A 25,288-nucleotide genomic window follows, 5' to 3' on the forward strand; every position below is an offset into this window, starting at 1 on the left:
TTAGAGCGGACCCAGAGTGATCCAATATAAAAGTGGGAAAGGCCGTCCTTCATTATCATGAACAACAATTTCTAAAATCCATATGCTATTATTTATGAAATATAGGGATCTCCAATACGCGGAAGATGGAATTTCATTCCATTATCAGGCATTATAAAAATGTTTGATCAAGTGATTAGGTGCCTCAACGTTAGCAGGAGGCGCTTCTTGAGGTAAAAACGCTATCAATTAGATCTCAATTCTGTTGAAATCTGCAGATAACTATGTAGGCATCTGCAGAAAGGAACATTTCTGCATAGAAAAATTGTCAAATCTGAAAGATAAAACATGCACATTTGGAAGTGATTTCAAATATTTTCAGTTTTGCATCACAGAAACCAAACACCCTTCTCTCTTAAGCCCCCCCCCCACTCCCTCCTTTATGCAAACGACTATGGAGTTCTGCGGATTCTTCAAAAACTCCTCTCCCTCACCGCAGACCCTCCAAGTGATTGTGAACCCTCATAGCACAGCAGGACCATCACATTCTGTCAATCTGCTGCTTTAGGTGGTTGGGCAGAGCCACCACTGGGTAACAATGATCGGACACAATGGCTTCTCTGCAATGACTCACATGCTCCAGAGTTGCCAATACAATCAACTTGAACCTGAGGTTGTGGCACAGATTGTTTAGCCTGTGTTAATAGCTGCCACTGCTGCCTCAGAGCCTTAGCTCCAGTCCCCACTGCCACAGACGGAAAAACGGACTAATTTCCAGTGCTCCAAATATCTTTGGATTATTTTTAGAAACGGCAGGTTTTGACTGGCCCTAGAAATATCCCACTATCTCGTGTGCTTATTAATTCGATCAGGCCTAGTTGAAATAACCAATAAACAAGTTAATGTGTGATCCTGTAAATAGTGGGGCCTCAAGAAATTTGAATTCATGTCCTTGTGTTAAAGTCAACAACTTCTTGAAATAATGGTGCTTTGCCAATTTACAGCTGCAACATTTTAGTTGTAGATCAGTCTTTGCTCCTGTCCTCGTTTGTGCCAATGTGTCATGGAACGGATAGTCATTTTAAAATTCATTTATAATATGCCCCTTTTATACATTGATGGAAACAACATTTGAAGGAACTGTGGAGGACCAGGGACATTAGAACTGTAAAGGAAGGTTTTCTTTAAAAATGAATTTGATGTTTTTAAAATTTTGTTTGTATTTTTAACACATTGGAACAGTGCTCCCTGTTCTTCCCAATTGCTAATGGGATTGTCCACATGTTTTTATATTTATGTTTTCTATAGTTCTGGGGAATTAAAGCTGATCCAGAGATTGAAATGAATGCGTTTTTTGACAGATCTGTAAAATGCCTGAACACATTTTTCTTGGGTTGCAAAAAAGCATCAATATAACTTGACCATGATTGCAAAGTTTTATATACATTTCACATTTGCAGCCCTCAATTCTATGAGTATCGTGTTTGAATCCATTAACTGCTCAATGGTCCAACCCAGTCACTCTGACAATTCACAAAACTGCCAGCCTGGAAGAGGAGTAAAAAAAATCCCAAAAAAAAAGCACACAGAATATCCTCATACTCACATTCACTTGTACTTGTATGGACCAATCACCAAGTGGAGGGTGTGAAGATAATTGGAAGTTTAGTGAAACAACACCCACATCTCCTTCCTCTTCCAACCATTGCTCAATAAGATTTCCTCGAGGATCCTGAAATAAAAATATGTACTCAATACAATTTACACAGTCCAGTGCACGCAGGCCCTAAATATGAAGGTTACCACCACATTATTTCACAAGCACCTCCTACAACTCACCCGAATATGCAGATCTAAAGAAGCTGTATATGGTTTCAAGTTCAGAAACGTGGTTACGACTCGTATCTTCACTTCTTGCCCTGGTTTGTAAAGGGTCTTGTCGGTCTGGATGAAGACAAAACAACCTTTTTGTTGGAACTCCAGTGAGGTACTATTAGTGAATATGATCTGATCTTCTGCGTGTCCGTTCACGAGTAATGTGTAACCGTCAGGATTACTGTTCATAGGCAGCTGAAAACACAAACAACCATGCTTGCTTAACGACATAGAACGATTACAGCACAAAAGTAGTGTGGCGAGAGACATTATCGGATGAAGCACAGAAAGCCAGATAATTTATTACAGACCAAAATATATTTTGAAGAAAGGTTTCAAAAACATTGCAAGCTATATGAATTCGAATTTAAATAAGATGACGTTAACAAGTTCACCATTAATATGAGATCCAAAAAGTATATTTAAATAATTAAAATTATTTAAGTGAAATTGCATGTATTAAGAAAATTAGTTATGAACGGTGAAATGCATGTCATATTGTAGGGCAGCCACAAAACCAATTTGCATTGACTTTTCACAAACATTCTAAAGCAAATAACATTTCACTAGCTGGAGATTCCCATTGAACATCCATAGCGTGCAAACCACTGGACAGATCTGGACCAAGTAAGAAACAAGTTGGGCACAAGGCCTTACAAATATTTTTGGGCTTTGTGTTATTCATCCAATAGTTTTTAACAGATGTGATGGAGAAAGGTGTTCCCCCGGTTTAATTTAAAAAAAAAAATAGATCTCGCATTTTCCATTTCAATAGTGGGCATATTTTGTCCCCTATGTGAGCGATTACCACAGTAATCCGGAGGTAAACTTAAAAAGAAAAGGGTTAAAAGTGAGATTTGGAGGGGGAAATTGATGGTTTCAAATTAGGGCAGCGGTGGGGAGAGGGAAGGAAGATCACATGTATTGTGGGAGAGTTAAGCATGGGCGGCAGAGCCCTTTTTGTGGCAGATCAGGGTAACCGTAACAGGGCAATCCTATGCAATTTCTGCTGGATTCCAACAGAACCAGCGCAAGCAGCAATCGAAATAAATGAACTACATGAACTGACGAGTGAAAGGGGTAAGAGGCAATGGTTAGCAGGAATATAAACAAAAAAGGGAAACATGAGGGGGGACTTAGAAATAAGGAGGGGGGCTCCAATTCACATGGTAATCAGGAAATGATACATCCATTTCCTTGGGAACGATTACCGGTGATGATTACCATGGTAATACAAGGCAGCATCACAGTGATCGCGCTATGTTCTAATGAGAATTTCCTTGGGGAACCTACTGCAGAAATTAAAGGAGGAAGGGAAAAAAAATGAGGGCATGGGCCTATGCGCTTTTCGCTGTATTGGTGCAATTAGGACTTGCCCTCTGCTGGTGGGTCTGATAATTTACTAGTGAGGGGAATATGGTCAGGGGCAGAGAGTGCAGTGAAGGCTATTCAGCTATGGCAGTAGGCTCTGGATACAAATTAGGCAGGAGGATATGGCCAGAGTCATAGGCCAGGGCCACTGAAATAATTGGTGTAACCTGGACAGTGGTGGTAGCCACTGGCTATGGTTGAAGACTGATAACAATAGCCAATGGATATTGGAGAAGATCAAGCTTGACATAACCCTTAATAGTCAGTAAAAAAGTTAGTTAAGATGCTCCAATTCATCGCAACAAAACTTGGGAAATGGGTCGAGTGTGGGCAGTGACAAATATCTTAACTTAGAGTCAGTCCCCTCATTACTCTGCCCATGTAAACATACATGATTATTTTTATTTTATTGTTTAAAGCGCAGACCATGATCAAGGGCAACAGAGGGATGGCATGGCATTTTTTAACAGTAGCGCAGTACTGCGAGTTGTGGGGGGATGTATGTGATTATTTCGTAAACGAAAATGTCGAATTCGAAATGCCTGTTACAAAATAATCACGCACATCACCCCGCCCACTTTCCCTCCACCCTCCACCCCGCTACTATCCATACTTAACTCTGCCGCCGACTTACCTGCTGCTCCTCTGCATGGCACAATCCCTGCGACGCATGTTCCGCAGAACTTCCACCAGAGGGTGCATTATTTATTTATTTATTTATTTATTTAAACGTTGTCCACCGCTTTCCTTTTTATGGAAGCAGGGGACACCCCCACAACCCCCGAATTCCATTAATGTCGGGGGAACAGGGGATACCCCCACAAGCCCTGATCCCCTTACTCGAAATTTCTTTTTTGACGTTCTTTTTTGGAGTGCTGAATTCAGCATTTTCCCGCGTTATTTGATTTATTCGATTTTTTCATTGAATACCAGTTTAAGTCTGTATGTCGGTATGTGTGTCCATTGGAATTAATCCTTGGTCAGATGTTGAAAAAGACATGTTTTGGCAGATTTGCAAATTGGAGAATTGCAGGGCCATTTCGAGGAGATGACAGCACGGATTAGCGGGGAGATTTACCAGGTTACTCACTGTAGTGACCACCTTTCTCCTAGTCCATAGTGCCCTTTCCTCCATACTTGTGGGACATCTCTCCGTCCTGTGTGACGGGACCAGAGCACTTTGTAAAAAGCATCCAAATTTTTCCAAAAATGTGTCCTTCCTCTCTATCCTGCGCGGGGCCCGGCACGCGGCCATAACCCCGCCCACCTTGGCTCCGCCCTGCGCATCGCCCCTCAGTCCTTTTCTTTGCCAGGTCAGAGACCCATTACCAATACAGAGGAACCTTATTAGAGGAGACGGCGGGCGGGCGAATGGAGGAAAGGGGACTATGGACTAGGAGTAAGGTTTTCACTATGGTGAGTAACCTGGTAATACTCCTACGTCCCCTTTCCTCCATACTTGTGGGAGATTCCCAAGCACTCCTTACAGGAACTACGCGTGGATGGAAATACCCCTTACTGAAAAAGGTTCTTCAGCACAGCCTGAACAAACTGAGCATCAGCTCTAGAACTCATATTGAGACAGTAATGCTTACAGAAAGCAGATGGAGAGGCCCAAGTAGCTGCCCTAGCGATGGACTCCCAGGGAACACACTTCTGAAAAGCAACCGCAGCTGCCTTGCCCCGCACCAGGTGTGCATGAATACCTTTAGGATGTTACAGCTTTTGGACAGTGAAAGACTCTGTGATACAGGCGGCAATCCACCTAGAAATAGTTGCCTTAGATGCCGGTTTGCCTTGAGGGTTGCCGAAAGTCACAAAAAGTTGAGAAGAACTTCTAAGCTCGGAAGTCCTATCCAGGTAGAACTTGAGAGCTCTTCGGACATCAAGACAGCGTAGAACCCTCTCCGCCTCAGAGGCGGGGTTTGGAAAAAAGACTGGTAGGGAGATCGATTGATTCAAATGGAATTCGGTCACCACCGTCGGCAGAAAAGCCGGATTAGTTCGAAGGACTACCTTGTCCTTGTGAAAGACCAAGAAAGGATGATCCACCGACAATGCCTGGAGCTCACTCACTCTCCTTGCCGATGTGACGGCGACCAAAAAGGACACTTTCCAAGACAAGTACTTGAGGTCCACAGTAGCCATCGGCTCAAAGGGTTTATGGCACAGCGCCGTCAGGACAACATTCAGGTCCCATGGCGGGTGCGGATTACGAACTGGAGGGTAAAGGCATGTTAAACCAGCAAAATGCCTCTTTACTACTGGGTTAGCCAGAGGGTACGAACACTGATCCGTAGAGAGATAAGCAGAGACCGCTGACAGGTAAGTCCTGCATGACAGAACATGAACCCCTGACTCTGCTAGGGAGGACACGAAGGACAACACTGCATCAACCGTGGCCCCCCCTTGGAACCAATTTCTTCTCTAGACACCAATGACAGAACCTGAGCCATTTACTCTTGTACTGAGATCTGGTCGAAGGTTTTCTGGCTGCCTGAATAATACACATGTTATCCGCAGACAAATTCAGATGCTCTGAAGACCTGAACTCAGGCACCAAGCCGCCAAGCTGAGCGATTGTGGGGAGGGGTGCCACAGCTGCTGCTCCCCCTGGTGGAGAAGATCTGGAGTTACCGTTAACCTGATCGGCGGATAAACCGACAGGTGTTGGAGTTCTGAGAACCAAAACCTGGCCGGCCACCACGGGGCTATCAGTAGAAGAGAACAGTTCACCGAGTTCTTCAACTTCCAAATTGCCCGGTGAACTAGAGGCAGAGGCGGGAAGGCGTAAGCTCTCATGTTGTGCCATGGAATCTCTAGAGCATCCCCCAGAGAGGAGGCTCCCAGCCCCCCTCTGGAGGCATATAGAGGAAGCTTCTTGTTCGCCGCAGTCGCGAAGAGGTCCACCTGCGGTGTGCCCCAGCTAGAGAAAATCCCTGAGAGGACCTCCGCCTTCAACTCCCACTCGTAGCTGACCACTGTCCGCCAGCTGAGGGCATCTGCTGTAACATTCAGCTGGCCCGGGATGTGCACTGCAAGCAGCCAGACACCATGAAGCACGGCCCACTCCCAAATCTGGATGGACCGGTCCACGAGGGGGGGGGGGGGGGAGACTTCGTTCCCCCCTGCTTGTTGATGTAATACATTGACACCACATTGTCCGTTCTTATGCGGACCACTTTGTTGACAATGACCGGTCTGAACGCCTTGAGCGCCAAGAAAATCGGCAGAAGCTCCAAATGGTTTATGTGCAGGAGTTTGTCCTGAGGCAACCAGAGGTCCGAGACCTGAAGGAGATCTAACGTCGCACCCCACCCTAGGAGGGAGGAGTCCGTCGTGATCGTCACCATAGGGACCGGGTCCTGAAACCCCGCGCCCCCAGACAGATTGCTGAGAGATGACCACCAGTCCAGGTCTACTCTCATGGAATCCGGAATCATTATCCGCATAGAGTCTGGGTCCACTGCCTGACGCCATGAATTCCGAAGGGCCATCTGGGTCAGTCTCATTTTGAGACGAGCAAGAGGAAGAGCCAGCACACACGAGGCCATGAGGCCCAGAAGCCTCTGGAACCACCAGGCCGACATACTGTCCGACTGCGCAAACATCTGACACGTGGCCAACCGATCCGCCATTCTGTCCCCGGTCAGGTATACTCTGCAGTCGATCGTGTTCCAACGAAAACCCAGAAAAATCAGGTCCTGAGAGACCGTCATGGAGGATTTTGGGCAGTTAACCGACAGCCCAAGATGGAACAGGAGCTGAAGGAGAGACTGGAGGTTGCCCGCTGCCGCCAGCGGACAAGGGCTGCGTAGAAGCCAATCGTCCAAATAAGGATACACCTGGATACCCTGAAGACGAAGATAGGCCGCAATCACCGACATCATCTTCGTGAAGACACGCGGCGCCGAGCTGAGGCCAAAAGGAAGCACCTGAAACTGGAAGTGCTCCTCTCCCAAAGAGAAACGGAGGTACCTCCTGTGTGGAGCCCAAATCAGGATATGCATGTACGCATCCTGAAGGTCCACCACGCTGAGCCAATTGCCCGCCTGAGGGAGGGTGAGCAGACAGCTGAAAAGGAGGGTTGAGGGGTGGGGTAGGGGGTAAAGGTAAGCGGAAGCCCGCCCGAGCGACTGACGAGACCCATCTGTCTTCTGTGATGGTCTGCCACGCCTCCCAATGAGACGCGATGCGTCCTCCCACTGGGGTCTCGTGCGAGCACGGAAAAACCTCATTTGGCAGGTTTATCGGTGGCGGTGCTACCTGAACCTGATGAAGAGGCTGAGGAGCGGGAGAAATACTGCGTACGCTGTTGTCTACGGCGGTTATTTCCCGCAGGAGTGTCCACTCTGCGCGATTTGCGGTCGAGGAAGCCCCTGAAACCAGAAGAAGGTCGACTCTGCGATAACGGTCTCTGAGGTTTGAAAGGAGCTTTAACCATACAGACAATGATTTAGCCGTCTGAGTGCTATCCTTGGTTTTGGTGAGCTCTAAATCAGTAGAAGAATGAAAAAGCTCCTTACCATCGAATGGAAAGTCCAAAACCTTGTCTTGCACTTCCTTCAAAAACTTGGTGGCATGCAACCATGCTTGCCTCGAGATATCAACCCCAAGCATCATGCCCCGAGCCGAGGTGTCTACGTGATGAGCCGCAGCCTCCAGGAGATCCTGGGCCAAGACCCTGGCATCGGAAAGGCCACCTCTGAAATCTTCCAACTTCTCGACCGGAATATGCTCCTCAAACTCCGACAGACCTTTCCCCATCCGCAAGTTAGCTCCGCCAAAATCAATTCGGCATTGGCCTGCCTGAGCTGCAAGGCCGAATTGGCAAAGATTTTCCTCCCTAGGGAGTCCAGGAGCTTGTCCTCCTTTCCCAAGACCTGAGTAGCCGTCGCGGAAGAGGATGCTGCAGGTCTGGACTGCAATGTGGCCGCAGCCACCACTGTGGAAGAGGGAGGCGGACAAGACGACAAGGCCACTTCCTCCGAAGAGTGCAGCCTGTACCTCGCGTCAATCTTTTTATTGATGAAACGTCCTGAGTGTGGCTTCTCCCAGACTCTTCGGACCTCAGCCAAAACATCCTTCTGCAGGAAAAGGCCAGTATGCTCCAAAGGAGACAGGGTGAACGCCCCAGAAAGCACGCCCTGCTGTGGAGCAGGTGCCTCGGGAACCGGGACATCTACGAAATTCATCATGTTCAGTACCCGGTCATGAAAAGCTCTAACAGAGCGGGGAAGGTCCTCGTTGTCCTGCTCGCCTTGAGGGTCATCTGACAGGTCAGGATCCTGCTGAACCGCGTCAGGCACTGCCTTGTCCACTGGGGACAACGGTGGCAAAGGTGGAAGAGCAGGGGCAGGCACCACAGGCAAAGGAGGCGTCAGCGGAACCACCAGAGGAACGGGTGGAGACGGAGGCGCTGGTGGACAAATTTCCTTAAAAAGCCCTTTGAAATACTCCCTCATGGGGTCGGTGCGCATAAGTGCTTGAAATTTACCGAAAAAAGCGTCCTCAGGAGATTGCTTCGGAACCTGAGGAGGCCTCTCATGAGGTGGACAAATCCAGGGACGTAACGGAGAAGGGTGCCACACCGGGCCTGCAGGCAACGAAACATTGTGCGAAAGAGGCATCCGGGCGTTCCAATCATAAACGGGCCGGTAAGGATACGCACAAGTGACCTTATGTTCACCCAAGGGACCGAACCCTACACCAGTGGCCGATGGCGTAGTTGTAGGGGTAGTACCTAAAATGGCCACCGTGGTCGTGGTGGGTCGGCCGCCATTTTGTCTTCATCTGAGGGGAACTGCGGCACGTGAGGCAGGGGTCCCCGTCGATGGATCAGGGGTCTTAATTTTAGCCTTAACATTAGGAACCTCGGCAGAGCCAGTAATATGAAGCCAGGAATGTTTCTGCGACATACCAACCGCCAACTGAGCCTTCGAAGGAAGGACCTCGGCACTGCCGGTAAAAGAAGAACCTTGCTTCTTTGCCCCCTCAACAGATCTGGTATCACCACAAGAGCGGGAACGGTGAGAAACCGCTTTCACCGACAGGGCCCTGCCCGGCCCCTCAGAACTGCTGGTAGCCTTAAGCCCCTGTACGAGGGACCTCAGGCCTAGGCCCGGTAATAGCCTTATCGGCACAGGCCTCGAACATCTGTTCGGTAAACACAAGCCCAGCCAAGGCCTCGGGGCGCACCCCGGTCTTGTTTTTAAGGGAAGCCGAAAGAGCGGCCTCAGAGCAAGCTCCGGTACCCTGTGACTCAGCAGTACTGGGTCTACACACAGCCCCCACAGGAGGGGCCTCGGAAGTTACTCCGGTGTAAACAGGCCCCTTACGGAGACCCTCGGAGAAAACTTATTAGGCCCGACAGGCACCTCAGGGCGAACCCCGGTGACAGAGCGATCAACGCCCCTCCCAGCTAGAGAGGAACCCGGGAAGGTATCCCCCGGCCGGGGTGCTCTGAAAACTAAAGAACTTACCGGGCGTTTCTTCTACTCGTCGATGAACGCCTGAAAACGAGATGGAGGAGCGCGTCGGAACAGCTCCTCCCACCGTTGCAACCGACGTTGAAGAGCCCGGACCGAAAAGGAGTCACAGTAAAAACAGGAGTCCCAGCGGTGTTCCGGACCCAAACACTCTAAACAAAGAGGATGGGGATCCGCCCTTGCGAAGCGACGATGATACGAAGAGCAGTCTGGAAAGTCTAATTTAAAAGACAGACAGACTATAAAACACTAGCGAGAGCCAGAGAGGAAAACAGGGAAGAAAATCTTCCGAGGATGCAAGTGCGTCCGGCCCCGATCAATCGGAGAAAAGGACTGATGGGCGATGCGCGGGGCTGAGCCAAGGTGGGCAGGGTTACGCCCACATGCCGGGCCTCGCGCAGGAAAGAGGAAGGACACTTTTTTGGAAAAATTTGGATGCTTTTTACAAAGTGCTCCAGTCCCATCCAACAGGACGGAGAGATGTCCCACAAGTATGGAGGAAAGGGGACGGGACGTAGGAGTAAAATAATTACATCATTGGTGACATCCCTCGGGCAAGAGGCCTCGGAGGTAATATGGTCATTTCCACACCTGCCAAATTTTTCCAGGTTTTGTTGCGATGAATCCGATATTCTTAACTCTGTTTTAACTTGAATGATTTTTCACTGAATATATAAACACCTCCTTTACTTACCAGTCATCCCAATTATGCCTAATCTCCAGTTTCTCTGCCCTCAAGAATTTGAGATGTGTCCCATTTCTGAGGCAGGATTGTGGCTTTGAATATTTCCAGAGCAAACCAAACAAACCTGCATTTGGGCATCTTTCCCATTGAAAGCAGTCACCTGAGCTTTACTCGAAAAACAGAGGATCGTACCAAGAAAAAGTAAAACTACTGCAAATATCACGGTCTCTCTTACCATACAATTGGGGCCATGGGCACCATCAGTGGGTCCAAGTGGACCCCGGGATATGGACAATGGGCATGTACTTGGCACAGTGTTCGGTAGTCATGGCCGCAGAAAGGGATGTTAGGAGGTGTCTGAGGCATGGATCAAGCGGAAACTGCAAGCCCTGATGCCATAATGCCTGTTAGCACTGCAAGCACCCAATCCCGAATGCCAAGTGAGCACCGTAAAGGTGAGACAGGAGGATCTCTCGGTGTATGATGGGTAACCAGCAAGGCTGCATTTCTCACCCACACACTTTCACTACTGAAAAGCTGATCATTTTAATGGAGTGTGCCATCACTGAGCCCCCGATCCTTCCTGGCTCCATGGCTGTGCACCAATGACAGAGAGCTAGGAGCAGTACCAGTTCATGTCTTTATATTGCTGTAAGAGGAATCGGTATTTCTTTCTTTGCTTCAAGATACAGCCTAAATGTCACAGTATCTATTTTCCAACCCTCCAAAAAAAATTTAAGGGAAAAAAGAAAAAATGGGAAACAGAAAAATCAAACATACAGGGTTTCGGGGTACACTCTGCTTGAAAAGAAATATATATGTGACGTCCACGCCCTGCAACGTTCCCTTGTCACGTGTCGGGGCGGACAGGGAGTTGCAGGAAGGGGAGGGGCGGGAGGCGGGAGTTCAGTTCATGTTGAGGGAGGCAGCGTGTTTGTCTTGCCCTCTTGTGTCCGTATCCTGCCTTCAGTATGTGGTTGAGTGAGATAGTGTGGGTGTCTCAAGAGAGGCAACGTTATAGAACGTTACTCTGGCGACGAGGGGTTTCAAGACCCCACACCGTGACAGCTTCTCCTTGCGATGGCGTGAGTAGAGTAGAAGGCCGCACCAAGTACCGGAGAGCAGGTTCGTCGGCTCGTCCCCATCCAAAGTGAGAGAGAGGCACCCGGGCAGCAGAGGCCCGCGTGGAGCTTCCCCACCTCAAACCCGGGCATGGAGCGTGGCTCCGCCCATGCAGGTACCAATGTTACCGCCGGCTCCCCAGGCAGCTGCAGCATGCAGCAGAAGCAGAGCAGATAAGGGCTCCGACACACCGGTCCGGAAACAAGTAAATGCTCCAAGACTCGCAATGAAGCACACTGCCTGCAGTGTTACTCTAATGGCATCAGAGGGGCTATAAGGACCAGGCTGGTCCGGCAACAGAGGCGCAGTCATCCAGAAGCACATGGAGGGTGGGAAGAAAGAGAGCGCACCACCACACACGCAGCTCTATCTGCACCTCAGAGCGTCGAATGAGTGGCGAGACAGCAAACCGACATAGACGGGATCGAGAAGGCGGCCCCGGAGATATGTATGCTACCTAGTTGAGCATTCGCAAGTGCATCGTCTGGAGAACAAACTCGAAATGGATGAAAATCATTGAGAGGAAACAAGAAAGAAAGGATACTTGAACGCTTTGGGCAACCCAATAGCAAAGGAACACAGCCCAACCGTCATTGTTCAAATAAACCAGACAGCAGCCGAATTCCTGGTTGACACAGGTGCAACCGTTAGCGTCAGTAGCGAAGAAGTGTACAACAATATACCTCAAGCCCCGCAGCTCAAACCGGCCAAATTCCACATTATCCCTACGGAGCAAAAGCACCACTACCCTGCAAAGGGTACTTCATGGCTTCCTGCACGTACAAAAGGACAGTGGAAAGAAATCCTAATCACGTGCCCGAGGCCGCCACAGCTACTGGGTGCATTCTAAGCTACAAGGCAGCCATTGACATGGGCTTGATCGATGAACTATACAGACTGATGGTCCCCAAATACCTAGACCCGACAGCAAAAAATCAAACAGCTCTGCCCAGCTCTACACAAGGGTTTAGGAAAATTGAAAGGCCGCCAAATAGACCTGCACATTGACCCTAGTGTTCCACCAGTGGCTCAGCACTATCAGGGAATCCCGATCAACATACAGAAGCAAGCTGAAGAGGAACTCCTAAACCTCCTTGAAGCAGACATTATTGAGCCAGCAGAGGGTCCCACTCTATGGGTATCCCCCATAGTCCCTATCCCAAAGAGGGACTCAACAAACATATGCATATGCCTGGACATGCGCAGGCCAAATGCAGCCATTCTGAGGGAATGACACCAAGTGCCACGCATCACTAACATGGTGCACCTTTTAAATGGCGCCACCACCTTCTCCAAACTAGATCTCAACAACAGATATCAACTGTAACTCAAAAGAAATGGAGGTATATCACCACATTTGCCACTCACTTAGGGTTATATAGATATAAAAGGCTCAGCTTCGGAGTCTCGTTGGCAGCAGAGATCTTCCAATCCGGAATTTATAACATAATAAAACATATACCCAATTGTTTGAACTATTCGGATGACATACTCGTGTTTGGCCAAGACCAGGAACAGCACGATAACATTCTCGCAAGAGTCTGCATGGCCTTGCAGGAGACCCACCTCACTTTAAATAAGGACAAATGGGAATTCAGAAAACACACCCTCCGTTTCTTTGAACATACATTCTCATCAGCTGGCATGACACCTGACCCAGAAAAAGTAGCGACGCTGAAGGAGGCTGAGCTGCCCAGAAACGTGTCTGATCTTCACCCTTTCCTCGGGCTCACCAGCTATTGTTCTCACTACCTACAAGACTTTGCATCTGTCAGCGAGCCACTCGGAGCCCTCACAAAACTGAACACGGATTTCGCATGGTCGGAAGAATGTCAGAGAGCATTTCAAGCGATCAAGCAATGCATATCGGATGCCAAAAACATGGCCTACTTCAACTCAAAAAGGAACACAGAGCTGGTGGTAGACGCCAGCCCGGTTGGCCTACGAGCAATCCTGATGCAGATTGACACCAAGGACAGAACTGCGAGGCACATAGTACCCTATGCCAGCAGAAGCCTTTCAAAAACAGAACAAGCCTACTCGCAGGCGGAGAAGGAGGGTCTAGCAGTGGTATGGGCCTGCAAGCACTTCTACCTTTTCTTGTATGGCAAACCTTTCACAGTCTTAACTGATCATCAGGCATTGCTGTTCCTCTATGGGAATCCGCAGGCCAAGATGCCACCGAGAATAGCTTGATGGGCACTACGACTGCAGGACTACAGTTTCAACATCGTGCACAGGCCTGTGGAGGAACATAACGGGGCAGACTTCCTGTCGCAACATCCCTGCAAAGAGCCACAACACTCTCACTCCATCGCGGATTAATGCATCCATTACATAGTGCAAGGCACCACGCCGAAAGGGCTAGACACTCACCAAATAGCACAGGAAACAGAACGATCCAGGCTTACACGTTGTCCTTCGATGCATAGAAACAGGACACTGGAAGCACGCTAAACAGGCGGGTGAGAACATGTGTGAGGAAACTAGGCAAGACATCACCTGTCTGATGGCCGTCAAGGACGAACTAAGCAAGACAACCGAAAGGACTCCTACTTAAAACAAAACAAACTAGTAATTCTCCAAGCACTACGCCAAAAGGTGTTAGACTTAGCCCATGAAGGCCACAGAGGCATAGTATTGACCAAAAGGATGCTCAGGCAAAAGGTTTGGTTTCCACGGTTGGACACCCGAGTAAAAGAGCTCCTGCAGATGTGTCCCACCTGTGCTGTTCTCAATCCCCATACACGCCCTAAACCTTTGTCCATGACAGACCTGCCAGAGAAAACGTGGGATGAAATCGCAGTAGACTTTTTTGGACCACTGGAAGGAGGTGAGCACATCCTGGTAGCAGTAGAGGAATACTCACGGTTCCCTGACCTCCAAATAGTATCTTCAACCTCTGCATACCACACAATTCCCACTCTTGACAGAATGTTCACCGCATACAGAATACTATGCATCCTGAAATGGGACAATGATCCTCCCTTCACAGGACAAAACTTCAAGGCATTCTCGGAGTACATGGGTTTCATCCATTGCCGCATCACACCACTGTGGCCGCAAGCAAATGGCACAGTGAAGCGTATCATGAGCAATGTGAAGAGGAGTGTACAAATCGCCCGACTGACGGCGGAACCTGTAGAAAAGCTACTCTACAAACTACTAAGGGACTATCGAAACAGACACCACAGCACTACAGGGAAAACACCCTCTGAGGTGATGTTCGGCCAGCACATTAAGGACCCGACTGCCCCACATGACCAGCCCTGAAGAAAACTACAAAGGGGACACAGAGATGCGCGAACAAGACTTGAAATGCAAAGAACAAATGAAGAAACAAGCAGATGAAGACAGGAGAGCTAGACCGAGCACCTTGGAACCTGGTGACGTGGTCATAGTGCGGCAACCACAAGGAAGGAAAGCCATGGCCGCATTCGACAAAGAGCCCTGACAGTGACGCAAGTAAAAGGTTCACGCGTCACAGCAGAAGGCGAAACAAGACCCATATCCCGAAACTCCTTGCACTTTAGGCGCATGCCAGGTTTCATCACTGACATCACCCTTAACTCACATGGCACCACTGCCGGGTGGGACTCGCCCTAAGAAGGAGATGGGGAAGACTCTTGCGATGGGCGAACAGTGTCGGGTCCAGAAGCAAGTGAAGACCCTGAGCCTGTGAGACCTACGAGCAGGCCTCAGCAAGCTCGCAATCGACCTCCACGATTAATTTAGGTCATGAACTAGAGACAGGATTCTGTTTAGTATGGGGGTGTGTGACGTCCATGCTCTGCAACATTCCCTTGTCACATGTCGGGGGGACAGGGAGTTGCAGGAAGGGGAGGAATAGGAGGGGGGAGTTCAGGTAATGTTGAGAGATGCAGCAATAAAGACATGTTTGTCTTGCCCTCTCGTGTCAGTCTCCTCCCTTCAGTATATGGTTGAGTGAGATTGTGTGGGTGCCTCAAGAAAGGCAACGTTATAGAACGTTGCAATATACTTTTTAAACAAAATTATACTGTTAAATCAATTTCCTCACACAGATGCAAGGGAGACGATCATGTAAAGGCTTGGAGCCCAGGAGAAGCTTGTGGACCAGGGATACTAGATCATGTTTTGTTTAGCCCCTAGTTCCAGAGTGCTTCTGCAGTCTTTGGCAGTGTGGCAGGAGGTGCTAGCAGCATGTGGGGAGTGCAATGGACACCACCAGCATCGCATCCTCAAAGCTCTTCAAAGTGGAATCAGGTTGGTAGGATTTGACATCGCCCAGAAGTAGTTTTTGGCCATGGGGAGCACCAGAGGGATAAGGGGGAAGAGTGGGGATGCCATGCAAGTCTTGTGTGACTTTGTAAGAGAACGGCATAATGTCCCTGCACTCCTGCGTTTCACGCCATTACTTGCTAAGTCAATCCTTTGCATAGCACCAACCTGCTAGATCTGATGCACTGCTTTACCTGACCGGATGAAGAAGATGAAGAAGAACCCTCGCAGTAAGCAATGATATGGAATATGCCAGTGCAGTGCATCGTCAATTACATCCCCTTAGTCCCTCTACGTACTAGAGGGGGCCATTGGTGGCTTTTTCACCAAACCAAAACTAAGGAAAAAAAAGGTTTAGCCTTTAAAACAAAAAGAAGCAAACTAAATAAATATATTAAAAAAAACTAAAAGTTGTGTAATTTATACATGAATAAAATGCAAAGTGTCCAATCACGAAAGAAAATACAAATGCAACGTAAGTTTCCCTGTCCATTTGTGAATGTCCCCAATGCAGATTCACTTCACCAGTGTCTACACCACACACCTAAATGTGTTGCCATGGTTCAAGGAGAAGGCAGGCTTTCTTTTTGAGAATTGGCCCCATACATTTCGCATTGTTACACACTCAATGTTGAGATCAAAATGCAGATAAAGAAAAAGAAGCAATAAAAAATAAATAAATAAACAAACATAGGTACACAATTCATTTCCTAAATGGTAAATGTGCAATATATGACTGCCTCGTCGCACTCACGGAATTATATGAAGAAATGGAACAAAAACAGATTCCGAAATATACAGTCTGTGGACACAGAGTTAAATAGTAAATACTTACAGCTGGAAGAATGAGTACTCCAGACGATCCTAAATTAAAAATAAACCAGAATTTGTTTTTGAACTACAACAATAGAACAACAACCCATAGAGTCTAAAACGCAAACATCCTTTTTCCTATTCACATTGTTCAACATCTTTGTTTCCATTTTTTAAAACACATTTCCATGCAATTGTACACTTCTCACATAGTGCCATGAAAAAGCATATGGGCAAGGAAAGAGGGCTCCAAACTACATATTGAATAAACAATCCACGACACACATATACCTTTAAAATATCAATATGTAACATTTAAAGTACAATTTGTTATAAACATTCGGGCGATGCATAGTCAGGGCAATTAAACAACCCCTGACCCAACAAATAACTGAATTTTTATTGCATGAGACTCGTTTAAAACCTGGGACAACACTCAGTCTGATTGCTTCTAACATATGCAAGCTAGTTTTGGGTATCTGGTCATTGCATCTAATGCCATTCCATCAAATTTTTTCCATCTAAAAATTGTGCATCGAATGCATGTTTTTGGGGGGTAAAGGGTTCATTTTTGTTCAGGAGGATTTTAAAGGGTAAAAAAAAAAAAATGAAAAGAAAATGCATTAGATGCAAATTTTTTAGATGGAAAGAATTCAATGCAAATGCATTTAGATGCAAGGAATTCGATGCAATGACCATAAACCCTATTTTTTGTATTTATATTGAGAGTTTATTGTACAATTATTTCAATGATAAAAGAAAAGGGCTTTTATCACAATTGATCACACCAGTACTTAGTATTCTCTCGCTAAGAAAACAATCAGCAGGAAGAGAACATTATCACAATAACATTGTAGAACTCGTTTCTAAAAATGTATAAATATCGTACATTGTTCAGAGGTACCACTCACCTTACAACATCAGGAATAAACTAGCAAGTTTAAGAGTACATAAAAATAATACATTCCAAATACAAAGTCATACTAACAATGTTCTGAGCTGAAAAATGCAATACAAAAGGCTTTCCTACGGTTTTACGCGGCCAAGGCTATGCCGTTGACTCTAGGAAAATAATCTGGTTATGTCTCCTCCACATACACATCAGTAAATAAAGAAAGGAAAGTGACGCGAGAGGGGCAGTTGCAGTTAACACACATTGGTGTCTCGGTGCATTCTTTTGAGTGCAGTAGCGTTCATCATCACCCAGCTCCTTAACAACCAGCGGACAAGTGCCCGCCACTTCTGCCAGTGAAGCGAAAGACGTTCTGCACTTGTCCAGCTTGTTCAGGGGAGGGATTCAGTGGGCAAACCCGATGGGTGCAGTGTCTTCGGGTGCACTCTGCGCTAAATGCAACTGCATGTATGAAGGGTGGTCAATAAATGATATATAATCTTGTGGTTATTAGCCCATGCTCCACCCAAGCATCCTCAATTGCCACAAATATTGGCATATAGCACTTTCTGCAGGTGAAAAGTCCATCTACTGAAGACTTGCATTGGCGTGGAGGGTCCAATGCTAGGGCAGCAGAGCCGACACTCCCATCATTGGCACCATATGAAGTCTATGAGAAAGATCCAGCAGATGGCACAGCTGGTGATGATGGTCCTGCTTCCTCCTGTGGCATTGAAGGTCCGGCGGGGGTTGCAGGGCATTGCAACCAAGGTGGATTGCCTGTTGCTGGAACCTGCTACAGAAACGTTCATCCACTTGCTGCCCTTCTGAATGTCTGATAGTGGAGTGTCTTTAGGCACCTTAAAGTACTGCTAGCAGAGAGAAGGTGCGACACCCCTGTGGCGATACTTCTTGGGTGGAACTGGCTGATCTACCCACTAGACATCATCCTGGTCTGTCCGTGAAAGTGACGAGGTCAATCTCTTCATCGCTGGAGGGTATCTTGGGATATTGTGTCACCATCTCCAGAAAATAATCCCTCCCCCCGCCCAAAATCAGGATATAAAAATCCTTAAACAGGGAATAAAAAAACAAAAACTAATATAAAACAAAAAGACATACAGGAAATAAGTTACAACAAAGGGAAAAGGTTTGGGTAGGAAATAGTGCCAATGAGCAAATTTGGTAGGAAAAGCATTTGCTGTGTCTACTAGAATTTGTCTCGAAAGCAATGATGAAAAGTAATGATTTCTGATAAACATATAGATAGATATATATATATCAATATCACACGGCCACAGTAGTGGCCGTGTAGTTATGGTTAAGTTGCTGTTTCCATAGGAAGAACACCTTTTGGGCGGCTTACAACTCCGCTCCCCCTGGACGAATCCACACCAAACTTTGCACATATAAAGTATATGGGCCACTGTGATTTTTTTTTTTCAAAGTTTGGTGATGTTTGGTCCAGGGCGGGAAAAGTTATAGGGGTGGTCCCAAAACGTCTTTTTTCCCATAGACTGAATGGGGGAAAATCTTTGCACACGTCTACAGCCCAAACTGCTAGACGGATTTTCACCAAATTTGCGGCAGGAGCTTGGTCCCGAAAGCGTGCTTTTGTAAATTTGGTGCCAATCCGTCCAGTAGTTTTCTTTAAAACAACCAAAAAGTAAGTCTAAAAAAATTAGTGATATCTATGTCCGCTCTGCGGACACACTTCCCTGTTCGCTCCGCGGACAAGATACCCATTGGCTAATCCGTAGCGTCATGTTCGCGGACATGTGGCGCATTCACTGATTGGATGTTGAACGGCGTGAAGTGCGTCAGATTCTTTCTCTGCGCCCGCCATCTTTCATTCGTTTTTTGGTGTACACGGACACTGCCGCTAACACATATAAAACAACACACCATTGCACTTGTTAACCTTATGAAATACTGTTTCGGAAGGTGAGGGTTAATGAGGCTGGGATGGGATGTGGCAGCAGGAAGTCAAAAAGTGGTGTTTTCTTGTCACCAAAGCCATACAGTAAATTGAAAGTTGCTGCTCAATATAGTGTCCACTAAGTACAGGTGAAGATTTACTGTGTCTGTGTTACAATGTATTTAAAATAATATTGCAGTCAGACTGGCGTCCTAGAGTTTGAAATCTGAGGCAGCCACCTGGACTGTTTGATGGAAACAGCGGTTCTGCAAGTGTATGGGAGTAGCAGTTCTCATGCATGCAGTCAGATATGTTGTTGCAAAGTCAGAATGTATTTTCATTCTGAGTGAAGGTCACTTGGTTTGCTTTTTTGGTTGCGAGCTCAGTAGGCCCATGCATCCGACTGAACCCATGAGGGTCAATTGTTTTTTGACCTTGAGCGAAAGGGAAAATTCATAAAGAATGCAGTGAGTGAAAGTTTGAAAAAAATACCATTTGATGAGGTTATGTATTCAAAACGTTTGTAAAACACATGTAATATCAGTTGAAGAAGATTATTTGCTGCAAGTACATTGCTGTCTGGGTTTAACGAAGACAATGGAGACGGTAAATATTGTGTAAGTTTACTTTTGACGACTCTACACCGGAATGAGTTTTAATTTTTTATTAGCAGAACAATAATTTTGGCAATGTAACTGAGGTACTATCTTTCTGTGTAGCTGTCATTTTTTTATTTTACTTATGGAGAGCGCAGATTCTCAGCGTTTGTAGCCTATCATTAGGTGCACCCATTTTCAACGCTATTATGTCTTTAAAATGTCATGTATGACCACATCGATTTGTGTATCAGTTTCCACGTTCTTTTTGTCTTTTTTGACATTGTTTGGTAAAGGTTGGGTATTCATACATATTTTCTGTTACGTTTTTCTGAACAGCTACATTCTGCCCTGCTGTGATTGCCATGGATTCCAGATGCCAAGTGATGGCTTCTTGCATGCCAGATGCACGTACTCGTGACTGGCTGCCTAACCGTCACTGTTTTACTGACATATCTAGGCCACATGGTTTTCTTCAGTAATAGTTAGGAATTAAAAATGGAAAAGGTACTATATTTGTAGAGTTATCCTTCAAGTATGTTCTTACAGTAATTCCCTTAGGGTCCAGTCAAATCATGTGATACATATGAATAGGGTAAGTAGCACCTTTGAAACAGAGCAATCATTTCTCTGCAAAAAGATAATCAGTTGGGTTATGAACACTTACTGCTACTACTGCTGTTTTTTTCCTTACTTCAATTTTCGTGTATATACTCATATTTGTATGTGATGTTGTCTCGGTGTTTTGTCTATAATAATGCCAGTATGTAGTAAGTGGTTTTTATTACCTACTTATCACATGTTTCACAGTACCCAAAACTCTAATAAGAAAACAGTTATCACTTCACTGTTTAACATGGCAAGCTTATGAATATTGCACCTCCATCATGTATGCTGCACACAATGCCTACGTTTCTACATGAGTACCTTAGTATACTGCATAGCACTTTATAATAGAATGCTACGTATATCAACGCATTGCTTAATGCACTAATTAGCACTTGATATATATTCTAATGATCCTTGACACTTTTTGGTCAACATTATAATAAGAACACCTTCTACAGAGTTTTAATTCAAAGTAAATGTACATGTGATGTCATCAATGGCATTTCTGATGTCATCTTTGATGTCCTGGGTGTTAGTCTTAGCAGTGCACGGTGGTGGCGTGAGTTATGGTTGCTTAGCTTACCATAACTGGTGAATTTCAAGGGTTTTTCACTTTTACTTCGAACCATAACGTCCCGTTAAAGTTTTTTTTGTGAATTTCATAGGTTTTTAGTAGCGCAACTTAACCATAACATCCCTTTAATATAGTTTATATATGTATGTGTGATTTACGATCTGTGTGTCTAAGAACCAATCAGTTCTTGAATTTCATACAAGGCATGTGCCCTAAGGCCAACCCGTTTGCATAATTTTTGTACCCACGAATTGAAAAGAAAATAGTCTTTTTTTCTGTTTTTATTGATTTTTTTTTTTTTTACAAAAGTGTGGAATTATGAATGTTTCTTGTAGTGTTTACATCCCCCCTTCACATAAAATAAAGTTATTGGACGAGTATGAGTTTTAATCTCATTAGGTGTATATGTCGTTCTCGATCTGCAATGTTGTTCAATGTACCATTCCTCATCTTAGTATCATCTGAATAATTTGTAACATTATGACTTCTCGATTCACACGGTGTCTTCATATCTTTTCTTTTTTGTTAATTCTTGATCTCACTAGTTAAAGACATAGATATTGTTCATGTATCTAGATCTCATATCAGAACATCCCTCTTCCTTTTCCCAATACTTTCGTAGTTCTCGATCAGAGTATTTTTGGAGAGAGAAAAACAGTCATATTTATAGATAGTCCTTAAAAGGAGTTCTGTGTTTAGAATGTTTAAGGTATATATGTGTACCAACTCAGTCTTCCTTGTGACAGTGCCCCTCTAATCATGTCTAGGTGTTCCTTAAAGTCTGCAATTACCCAGCCTTACTCTTCCTTGTCACAGTTTCAAACTACCCACCTCTCTCTTTTTTGTCACAGTACCCAACTACACAACTTCAGTCTTCCTCATTACAGTCCCTCGGTAGCCCCACCTCATTCTTCCTCGTCACAGTACACCATTACTGATCCCATCTTATCTAGTGGACACCAAAAAAATGAAATACCCGATGTTGCCTAGCGCAAGAAACGAGATTGATAACAAATGATAGGACATCAGGTAGGTTATCAGAAGAAAAGATAGAATTAAAGGTGATGGGAGATATAGCATAACAAAACCCTTGAAATGAAGTGAAAAAACGTTAGCTGAGGGACAGCCAATGTGAACAAGCTCAGTGGAACAAAACTCTTGAAATTCAGTGAAAAACACAGTAGTTTAAGTGACCTTAATGTGCTGATTTAACGTCACAAAATCCCTGAAATTCAGCAGGTGCTGAAGCTGTGCCACCTTAACTATGATACCCCCATTATGTGGCCCCTAAGTGCACTGATGACATCACAAATTACATCACTGATGAGATCATGTATTAAATCTCTTATGGAATCATGAGTCACATCACTTGTAGAGCTGCTCACATGTGTAAGAAAGAGATGCAACATTTGGAAAAACAAATCTCTGCATATAATGGTGGAATCAGCTAAATCCTGCAGGAACTTCCTGGGGCCTAGCAAAACCACCAATCTTTGTGTGCACTTTGCCTCAGAGTACTTGTGCTACTCTTTAGGAACAGACCAGGGCTCTCACCCTACGCCGGCTCTTCTGCCTGCTTCCACAGGCCCACCAACGTGGGACACTCTTCCGGGTAAAAGTCAGACTTGCTTAGGCCTCCAGCACAGCTCACCGAGTTCCGACAAGCCCCTGAAGACTGAATCTAACCTGGCATCCATCTCGGGTTCCTTTTCTACACCAGTAGGCTGCGCTTGGATCACTGAAACCTTTTCTACGCAGACACATCAGTGGCCATGGATTGCTTTCCAGCAGGAGCAGGCAACTCGGAGGACATAGGATCTGGACTAGGTGCTACCACAATGATCAGGCTCTCACACTATCCAGCAGGAAAAGGTGGGCCTCAATTGCTTCTACCCTTGCTGCTGTCAGAGTTCCCGCTCTAAAGACTGTTATGACTATATCTGGATCAAGGAGGTCATTTCCTAGGAGACACACTACTGGAATGGAGTCGGACTGCTACTCAGTGCATGAGGGTTGTCCCCCTCCAGCTAAACTCATTTACAGGCTGCAATGGCAGAGGACATCAAACCCTTTGATGCATCAATCTGTGCTGTCTATGTAACACCCAGGTTGCACTCATTGCTGCCTGACAGATGTGGCATTAGCAGCCATGTCATGCAAGGCAGGAGTCTTTTCTCCATTTATAATTAGTGTGACAATTCAGGGGAATTCATCCCTTCTTCCCCCTCACCCACGTAAGGCTAGGAATGTGAGCCTGCTCCGCAATACCCTCTATATGTGTAGAGACAAGTGGGACCTCACCAAGGGAGACTCTCCCCTTTGGGGAGAAGGACTCCCATTCTGGCAAAGAACTCCCTAGAGAACATATCAATGCTACCTCTGCAGGAGTATCATTTAAAGATTTGTGCAAACAAAATGTCAATATGTGTTATTGTAAACAAGAAAATGTGACTATTTCTTTAACAAAGGAATTTCCAATGACAAATGAAGAATGCGGCCTGTGGAGGTGAAGAGAAGCCACACGAGACAGAGAGAAAGAACTACAACACTATGCCGGCAAGCCCCACGGCTACATATTGTATGAAAGGTGAGGAGCCTGGAGGAACGATAGAGAAGCCTGCGAATTACAAAGGTGCTTACACGGCAGCACTGAGCTAAAGCTGGATGGTCGGTATCCTGAACCAGTGAGAGAACGGGAACCAGACCGAGACGTGCAGTGTCTCACACTAACACAAAGGAGATAATCAGAATGCGACGTGCTGCGTCCTAAAGGGGAGATAATGAACGAGAAGGAGAGTGGTGGCATGAACACAAACTCGTGCTGGACCTCCGGTCCTTTAAACAACAACATTACCGCTCAACCCAAACCGACAAAAAAAACGATAACTGGGAGACCGGAGGGCCCACAAACCCGTATGAAGGAAGAGACGTCAAGGAGATACTAGAAGCGAACCTGATAAAACAGAGGAGCAGGAGAGGTCAGAAAACGCAGTGACATTAGACCTACCAGTAACAGGTAATGGGGTATACAGAGAAGAAGAGAAACCAAAAACTAAGGAAAGCATCAAAGAAGAGTTTTGTAAATCCCTAATAGCCTTACGAGGGGAAAGGGGGAAAACCCTGATTGATAAAGGAAGCCACAAGGAAAATATTCAGGAAGCTAAAGAATATAAGAGAAAAGAAAGTAAAGATCAAGAAAGTGCTCAATGAACTATATGAATTGATAAAAGCAGTCACCAGAGACTATTTGAAGATAGCCTATTGAAATGAAGTTTACAAGAGGTGAACACATCAGGAGAAGGGAGTCAATCTCTTGTCCTTAGCTATTAGGTTACTGGTAGGGTCTGAGAGAGTTAGTTTGGACAGAGGACCAATTACTGACGAGCACCTTAGTTAATATATCAGGTAGGGGCACCCCATAATATAAGGAACGTTACACATTTATCTTTTTCTTCAAATAAAACATTCAATGAAATGACTGATCAGAGCCTGCATCCTTCTTCCAACACACCGCAATACATGTTAAAATACTTGAGTATTTGTAGGAACTGCGGCCTCCTCTGGTGACCTGGTTCTGTTCCCACTGAGTGACAAGGGAACATTCAGTGACCCCCTGGCCTAATGGATCCGCTTGTCTACTCACACTGACAATGGCCCCTTATATGAGATCAGCACTGATGATACTCTATTTGGGTTTTCCCCTAAAGGCCCCATCTTCCTTTCTATGCGTCATGTACCCACATAGAAAACATCCTCTGGGTGTCCAAGGTGTTCATGCTGCAGTGTTAGAGGTATCATAACTCTGCTTTTCTTCTGTGGATGCTGATGTGCCATGTAATGGGGATTTCCCTTCATATCTATGGGGGCCTTTCTTTGGGAGAGGAGTGAGAACCTTTCTCATCATCATCCTCGATTTAAGATTTGTCACAAGATTTCTTTTCTGATTTGGAGATGCCCACTGTAGCCTTTTTCTACACTGAAGTATTTACATACCTATTGCCAGCCTTTGTAACCCCCCTAGGGTCTGTGATATTCATGTTCACTTGTTGCTGGTTTAACTAAAACTTAAAATTGTGATCACATACAGCCTAACTATACATTCTCAC

At 45.8% G+C, this 25,288-nt stretch overlaps 1 protein-coding gene across 1 annotated transcript in view; it reads right to left on the minus strand.

Moving 5' to 3' along the window:
* LOC138453423 (CD109 antigen-like) overlaps positions 1–25,288 on the minus strand; it is a 1,481,241-nt gene that overhangs the window by 1,316,684 nt on the left and 139,269 nt on the right. The window contains exons 3-5 of the mRNA XM_069606256.1: positions 16,616–16,644; positions 1,819–2,049; positions 1,586–1,711 (exon numbers count right to left, since the gene is read on the minus strand). Coding sequence (XP_069462357.1) covers positions 1,586–1,711; positions 1,819–2,049; positions 16,616–16,644 — 386 coding nt within the window. The remainder of the gene's footprint in view (positions 1–1,585; positions 1,712–1,818; positions 2,050–16,615; positions 16,645–25,288) is intronic.

The sequence above is a fragment of the Ambystoma mexicanum genome, chromosome 4p (assembly GCF_040938575.1).
Source record: "Ambystoma mexicanum isolate Mex_15411 chromosome 4p, UKY_AmexF1_1, whole genome shotgun sequence".
NCBI classification, from domain to species: domain Eukaryota; kingdom Metazoa; phylum Chordata; class Amphibia; order Caudata; family Ambystomatidae; genus Ambystoma; species Ambystoma mexicanum.